The following is a 7941-nucleotide window of genomic DNA, read 5'->3' as shown; positions in this document are numbered from 1 at the left end:
CATAGGCTCAAACCCTTTAAAGGCCTGTTTCAGAATAGTAAGGCAACTTCAGTTGCTATCCAGCGAACAAAGTATTGTCATTCTATTAGAAAATTGGTGCTCAATTTCGTGGATTCAATGCAGGAAAATACTAGGTAATTCACCCAAACAAATATATATCGCCGTCAGTACCATATCACGCCGCACACCCCTGCTGCTTCAATGAGCGGTGGAGAATCGGTAAAGAAATGACAAAATAAAGAATGAATGGGTGGTTTATCTATTCTCTTTTTCTTTTTTTCCCCTCCTGCAGGTTCTGAATTCGGTTCAAGGTGTTTAAATTGTATTTAGGTCCAGGAGGGATGGCAGGGATGCTCTAAAATGATACGCCCAATTCAGTTTTTCCATCCATAACACCAGTAAGATTTCTCTGCATCACTTAAAATATACAGTTTTGTGGAATTATGAATGCAACTAGTGCTTAATATGAAAGCTAAAGTAATTTGTGGGAACTATAATGAAGAACCTTTGATAGCTGCCTTCAAACTTAATTTTTAAAATAGAGGTAAACGATAAAACATTAGCGTATGTGTCAAAATTATTGAACATGCGATACAAAGTGAACTTCAAATGGATAGTACAGAACAGTTATCAAAATTCATTTTTTTAACAATCCTGGCTTTCGCCCAGAAAAAAAGGCCGCATCATAATCGGGATTAAATGTGCTAAGGTAATGAGTTTCATCTCACCTGCATGAACATGAAAACCCCCCAGAACATCTAGATATGATCATATTATTTGTATATGAGAGCATCACGTCCCGGCCCAATACCAATGTAATGAATAGGTACACCAACAAGCTCCTCTATCCTCTCCACATATTGCTGTGCAGCCTTTGGAAGGTCCGCATACTTTCTGATGGAAGAAATATCACTCTTCCATCCAGGTAAGACTTCATAATCCACCTGAACAGCATTGGAAGCACATGAATTAGAGAGTTCCACAGGACACTTGATGAGAGTGTAACATAAAAATGCTCCTTTTACAGTTGTGCATAAGATATAGATATTTGTATTATACTGTTGCAATTTCAAATCTTTCGATGATGAAATTTATCCTGAACATTAACTAAAACTGCTTTTACAGCTGGGACCACAATAAAATGAAGAAAGAACAGTTGGAACATGGCTTTTCGTCCACTATGCCCATTTTATTCATAAACTTGGCTGGTTATAATATAATCTGAAAATGGGAAAGGATAAGGTTACCTTTAATTGTTCAAGGAGACAGAGATCTCCTGGAAATGATTCCACTGGTGTACCATCAATTTGTTTATAAGAAACACCTATCTGGATTTCAGAGAATTCTGACAACACGTCGAGTTTGGTGAGGTTTAGAGAAGAAAAGCCGTTAATCTGACAAACATACTTCAACGCAACTACATCAAGCCAACCACAACGACGAGGTCGACCAGTAGTTGTTCCAAACTCCTGCCCAGCAAACCTTAGGAGGTCACCACCTTGACCCAATATCTCAGTAGGAAAGGGACCAGAACCAACCCTTGAAGTGTAAGCTTTTACCTGCAAGCAAATTGATGCAACAAGCTAGAATGAGCATCATAAGCCATTCCAACTTATCTGTTACTATTTATCTATTAGTACTATAATCAATACACATTCCTTGTATTCTTTCAACTTAAAAGGCAAATGTTATCAATGCATTTTCCAAAAAGCTTCATCTAAATCTCCTAACAGGAAAATCTTTCTTAGGAAGAAAGCAATAGAACTATCATGTATACTATGAAAATCTCTTGTGCTAAAATATGAATTCTTAGTAGAAATCACCAGCACACTAATAATACAAAAGAGAAGGACAAAAAGGCTCTAAAACGTAGTAAGAAAAAAAGATTAAAATAACCAAAGGAAGTATCTATTTACCACTCCAATGAGATCACCAACAACTCGGGGGGCAATGCCAAGACCAGTACAGATCCCACCAGCTGATGGGCTCGAGGAAGTCACGAAAGGGTAAGTTCCAAAATCAATATCTAACATGGTAGCTTGACCACCTTCAACCAAAATTTTCTTCTTCTTTGCAATGGACTCGTTCATAAAATGTACTGTATCAGTAATGAACGGCTCCAACCTTTCAGCAAACCTCTTATACTTCTCAACTTCTTCCTTAAGCATTTCAGGACCATATTTAAAACTCTCAAATCTCGAAGCAACATCTGACAACAGAGTATCAAGCTTTTGAGGAAAAGTATCCATATGCCTCAAATCACATACTCTAATCCCATTCCTAATCACCTTACTCGAATAGCATGGTCCAATCCCTCTCCTAGTAGTCCCAATAAAAGATTTCGCTAGCTCAGCTTCTCTAAGCCCATCTACTTCTTGATGAAAATCAAACAACAGATGTGCACGATCAGACACTAATATTCTACCCGTACAAGAAACCCCATTAGCTTCTAACCCATCAATTTCCTTAAACAAACCTGGCAAATGGACAACAACCCCATTCCCAATTACACAAAGAGTATCCTCGTTAAGAATTCCAGAAGGAACAAGGTGTAATGCAAATTTCTTTCCTTCCGAGTTATAAATAGTGTGGCCGGCATTCGCTCCGCCCTGCAAATTAACCGTAACTTCAATAAATTAAAAAAACAGAAAAAACAGAAATCCCAGTAGATATTTGAAGTAAAAATAATTCAGTTCTATAAGTGAGATGGGTATGAAGCAAAACCTGGCAGCGAGCAACTATGTCGAAATGTTCGGCCAAGATGTCGACCAGTTTGCCTTTGCCTTCATCACCCCATTGGGAGCCTAAGACGCCGGAAACTTGACTCAATGATTCAATTCGACTAGCTGAGTCTCTAGTGAATGACTCGGCAACACTTAAGGAGGAAGAGGCAGAGGGTTTGATGGACGAGCATGATACGAAGTTTCTTCGGATGCTGGGGTTGAGCCCGTGGTGGGCCGGGAAGTGGGCGGCATGGTAGGACCACCTAGGGTTGGATTCAAGGCGTAGAGAGGAGAGGTTCATAGCGAAAACTAAGAAGTAGCAGAGTTGGAGTTCAAGAAAAGGAAGGAAAGGGAGGCGCTCTTTTTTGAGGGGCGAAGGGTTTATGGGAGAGGGGAGTGATTGAGTGACGGGCGGGTGAGAGAAGGAATGGGTGAGGTGGTGATGTGTGGGATTCGGCGTTGATTGTACGCTGGGATTTGTGACAGTCAATCAGACTTCTGAGGGTGATTTGACCTTTCCTAAAATGTAATTAATTAAGATAAATTGCAAAAAAAAAACTAATACAATATATTTTTTATTTTTACTTTATCTATATTATTTTAAAAATAACATTTTATATCTTTAATCTACCAAGATTTATAAATTAAACAAATAATTAAATTATACATATCCTCTATTTAGAAATTTCTAAATCGTAACTCTAACCCTAAATTCTCACATTAAAGATTAAAATTAAAGTCTCTCATTTTTTTTTTAATTTTTCATGATCACCCTTAACACCATCAAGAACCCATAATCTCAATTATAATTTATATACCAAAAAAGCCTCCTCAAGATTCAATTTCCAATATTTTCTTCTCTTTAAAACCCATCAAAGCAAATGAAGAAATTTTGGGATTCAATGGCAAAAGTATATCTTGCTTGAATGCATTTGATCCCAAGATTAGAATACTTTCACGAACTCCCATTGCAAGGAAGCAATGCACGAAACCAAGGCTCTTCTGCTCCTCGTGTCCTTCAAGAAAGAGGAAAATGGATTTAATTGCCTGAAAGTTAAGGGGGGAGGGCATGGGGCATGCAATGATGAAACAATGGTTATGATCTTGTGGAAGGAGGTGAGGTAAAACATGTGGGGAAAATTAGAGAATTATTCAGGGGATGCCATCTCTTTATAACTTTGAACTATTGTTGTGTGAAATGTGGTAAGAAATGCATGGTTCAAGTGGAGGGATCTAAAAATTATTAATTACAAATATTCTAAAAAGTGTAGAGAAATTATTTTACATACAAATAAAAAATACTATTCATTACTATAGTGAAATTATATTTTTACTTTATGAAGAAAAAATAAGAAGCCTTAGGGTTGAGAGTATTTTAATCTTTTACATGATTGTTTAAGGATATATTATTATTATTATTATTATTATTATTATCCTTGTTCTTTTTAGTTATTATATTAATTTTAAAGAGGTCATCACAAAGATATTCTTATCTTACAAACATCTTATTTTTATTTAGTATAAATTTATTATTCTCAAAGATCATTTTAAAATCATATTTGTTCAATAATGAGTCAGATACTAAGTTCTTTTTAATATTAGTAACATGAAGTTTATTGTTGAGGGAAAGAATTTATTTCGAAGTCATATTCAATATGAAATTTTTGATGCTCAATATCCTAGAGGTTGATGAATTCTCTTTGTACAAATATTCATCACCCACTTCTTTATAAGAGGAAAATATTATTTTTTCAGCGTATGCATACCTTGTTGTACTAGTATAAACACCCCCACTACTCAAGATTATTGATTAGGTTGACTTTGAAAATAACATCAGACAAATATTCATTTTCAAAACTTCATTTATGAGGTGATCAACCTCGGCAATATTGACTTGAACAATCCTATTTTTTTTAGGGTTTCTTTATTGACCCTTATTTTTTATATCCTTGTCTAACTGTTCAATCTTAGTGTATATAAAACATTTTCCTTTGAATTTATTGGTAATTCCCTTTCCTTTCACAATAATCCTTTTCTTTTAGTTTTTATTGTGGGTATTTGCCACTTGTTTAACTATATGTTTTTTTAGGCCATTAAAGAAGTATAAGCTCTCGTATTAAATAACCTGCTATCCTCTTCTATTATGAACCTCAAAATATGATCTTTAATTTTCATTTCCTTGTGTTTATACTTCCTGTATTCTTTAAAGTCTTTTCAATATAGTGATAATTTTTAATAATTGCAAACACTTAGAAGAATTCACTCAAAACCATATCTTCAGCATGAATACCATGCAAGATAAGTTAAAACTCTTGAGCTTGACATTTCATGGTCCTTGAATACACCATCTTGATATCTAGAAATTTGCAGACTATGAATTTTTCATACCAACATCTTTAGCCTTATGTTTTTTATCCAAAGTTTTTTATAATGCCTATACACTTTTAATTGAACTGTACATATCATAAATTATATTGTCCGATCCATTTAAGGTATAGTTTTGGCATATAAAATTGTTATGATTTCATGTGTCCATAGTTACAACAATAATGGGATCAGATTTATTATATGATAGTTTTAGCGCTCTTTTAACCAAGAGTAGAATACCATTTTTTATTGTCATCTCTTGAAGTTCATTCCATTAAACTTTTCAAGTTTCTTACCATGTATCTCAAAAGGTGATGATATTTGCTGAAACATCATTCATTACGACAATCAAATCTTAAGTTAAAATCATGATAATTTTTATATAAACAATAGCCAAATATTTAGAATTAAAATTTTGGCTTCTCAAATGCAAGTATGAAATATCTAATTTAAAATTATATAACAACCACGTAAAACTAAACAATTTAACAAATAAAAGTTTTATAAGTAAGATAGTTGATTTAATAACATTTTAATTGTTTAGTTCAAATGATATATATTTAACACACATCATTTCAATATGTTTTTTTTTCATATAAATATAAATAAATTGTTAAACTTTAATTTAAGTTTAAAGTTGCTAAAAGCCTCCTAACTTATTAAACTAGTTTTTAGAAATTTAAATGTATAAACTAAACAAAAGACTAGGTGATAAAGTCTTAAGTTTGTTGTAATTATTACTAGTGATATGAAGATAAAACTTAATGTCAATTTAGATTATTTGTTTGTTTAATTTAACTACAAGATATGAGTATATAAATACCGTCAAACTACAACCTTAAAACACTACAAGCATGTCTGAATGAAATTGCATAAACAAAACTTAAATATATTTTTAACGATACTTACTTGTTGAAGTAATTAAATTTGATATAGATGAAAAAAAAAATTGTTATTAAAGATCAATTCTTTGTCCTTAAGATCTTATTACTCATCTCTTAATGGAAATAATATGATTTTAATAAAACTCCTAAAATTTCAATAATATCACCTTATTTGGTTTTACTCCTAAATAAAGTTCACAAACTCATGGAAATAACTCAAAATATCCTTACAATATAACAGAACATAAGCTCTAAAGTAGAAGAAAAAAAAAAGCTTAAAACTAAGAAAGGTAATCTAAAAAATTAAGGTGAAGAAGAGTAAAAACAGATTGTGTATAAAATGCTATTCCCAACTTCCTTTTATAATGAATTTTAAAACCATAAATGATGTAGAATTAGTGTTAAAATTAATTTTTACTATTTATTAACCTTAATTATTCTTTATAAAACAAAATATTCAAGTTAAAAGTTTGTTTGACTTTAAAATCTGACTTTTTTTTATAAATAAAAACATTTAAGTTAAAGAAAAAGATGTTTAGACTCTTTATTCAATGACAAGATAAATAAAATAGGTTGGGAAAAAATAGCTTTTTATGACTAAATTTTTTAAAACAAACTCAAATCCAAGTCCAAAATAGGTTGACAAAAACTAATTATTTTATTATCTAACAAATTAGTTAAAAAACTTAATTTTATATAAAGCTTAAATCCGGGCCCGAGTCTAACTTAGCATAAACACGTGGCATAAAATCAAAGCCCACTTTATTTAGACTTATTTATATGTATTCAACTTCTTATTATATAAACTACAAGAAAAACTTGTATTTTTTTTTAATGATAAGAATATTTTCATCTAAGTTTTCTTTATCTTTCTTGTATCTATTTCTTTTTTTAAGTGGATTTAATAAAGTAACTAATAGAATGTTATTAGTTATTTATGCACACGATAAAATTTTATTTGGATTTCATAAAAGTATATCAATAGGGTTTTTTTTCTTTCAATTTTTCATCCATGTTAATGCTCTGTATTAAAAAAAACTTTGGTTAAAAAATAATTTCTAACTTTACAGAAAATAAAAAGACTTCACAAAATTCTAAATTGTTTTATATAGGATTGAAGTCTAACATCAATACCAAATCAACGCCAGCACTTTCAAACGATAGTTGTTAATGTCAAAGCCTTTTGCTTAATACGCCACCGGCCAAAGTTCATCTTCCCTAACTGAACGTTTGCTCCTAAAAGTAAAAACCACGGCGGAAAGCCATTGTTTTCTTTTTATGCTTTATTTCTGAAACTTGGACGGTTTTTTCTCTTCTATTTTTATTAAATTTCTGTTCCGCATGGTTTTGAATTTGTCTTAGACAGACTAAATATAAACTTCCAATTCAAATATTTCGTTATTTTTGCCTGGTCAACGTCAAATAAACACTTCAACGTCCAAATGACCGGTCCAAACTTCCAGTGCCCGTCATGACTTTTTTCAACGCAACATTTATTTAGTCAAACTTTCCGATTCCAATGCCTCACAGTTAAAAATAATTGATATTATAATTCATAATGTTTTTTTTAAGTATTTTTTTTTAATTTTTAATATTAGTACACTAAAATTATAAAAAACACTAAAAAAAATACTAATTTAATATTTGTTTATGTCAAACATATATTCAACATATTCAAAAGCAATTTCATATGAAAAAACAAGCAGCCTCTTGTAAGAATTGGAGAGTTGCGGGTTTGAGAAAAAGAACAGGAATGAAGAGATGATTGGTTTTATTTTATTTTAATGTTAGTCAAAAGAAAGCGCGTTTGAGCATCCGAAAATAGTGTTATTTTTTGTTTTCAAGCGATCTCCCCACTGTTGTTTTCAAAGGCGGGCGCAATTGTTGTCCACTGCTGCGGCAATATGTTGGTGTATGTTGGCAATGGATATATTAACTAATATCGCGAGGAATCATTCTTCTTCTCT

The 7941-nt window shown here is 31.8% G+C and overlaps 1 protein-coding gene across 1 annotated transcript; it reads right to left on the bottom strand.

The window, feature by feature from the left end:
* Positions 1-515: 515 nt before the first annotated feature.
* LOC133677448 (adenylosuccinate synthetase, chloroplastic) lies at positions 516-3144 on the bottom strand. The gene is made up of 4 exons (XM_062099509.1): positions 2725-3144; positions 1917-2609; positions 1248-1559; positions 516-944 (listed from the first exon to the last, which is right to left on the bottom strand). The coding sequence occupies exons 1-4, from the start codon at positions 3022-3024 to the stop codon at positions 774-776; spliced, it is 1476 nt and encodes a 491-aa protein (XP_061955493.1). The 5' UTR covers positions 3025-3144; the 3' UTR covers positions 516-773.
* Between the last annotated feature and the right edge of the window lie 4797 nt (positions 3145-7941).

Source organism: Populus nigra, chromosome 17 (assembly GCF_951802175.1).
Source record: "Populus nigra chromosome 17, ddPopNigr1.1, whole genome shotgun sequence".
In the NCBI taxonomy this organism is placed as follows: Eukaryota; Viridiplantae; Streptophyta; class Magnoliopsida; order Malpighiales; family Salicaceae; genus Populus; species Populus nigra.
The sequence above is the reverse complement of the archived record's forward strand: the minus strand, read 5'-3'. Positions and strand labels throughout refer to the sequence as shown.

Excerpts from the sequence above, each read along its gene's own strand:
- LOC133677448 (XM_062099509.1), bottom strand. The coding sequence starts at position 3,024 with ATGAACCTCTCCTCTCTACGCCTTGAATCCAACCCTAGGTGGTCCTAC. Across the intron at positions 2,610-2,724 it reads ACATAGTTGCTCGCTGCCAG|GGCGGAGCGAATGCCGGCCA; the intron begins GTTTTGCTTCAT and ends GTTAATTTGCAG. Across the intron at positions 945-1,247 it reads GTCTCCTTGAACAATTAAAG|GTGGATTATGAAGTCTTACC; the intron begins GTAACCTTATCC and ends AATGCTGTTCAG.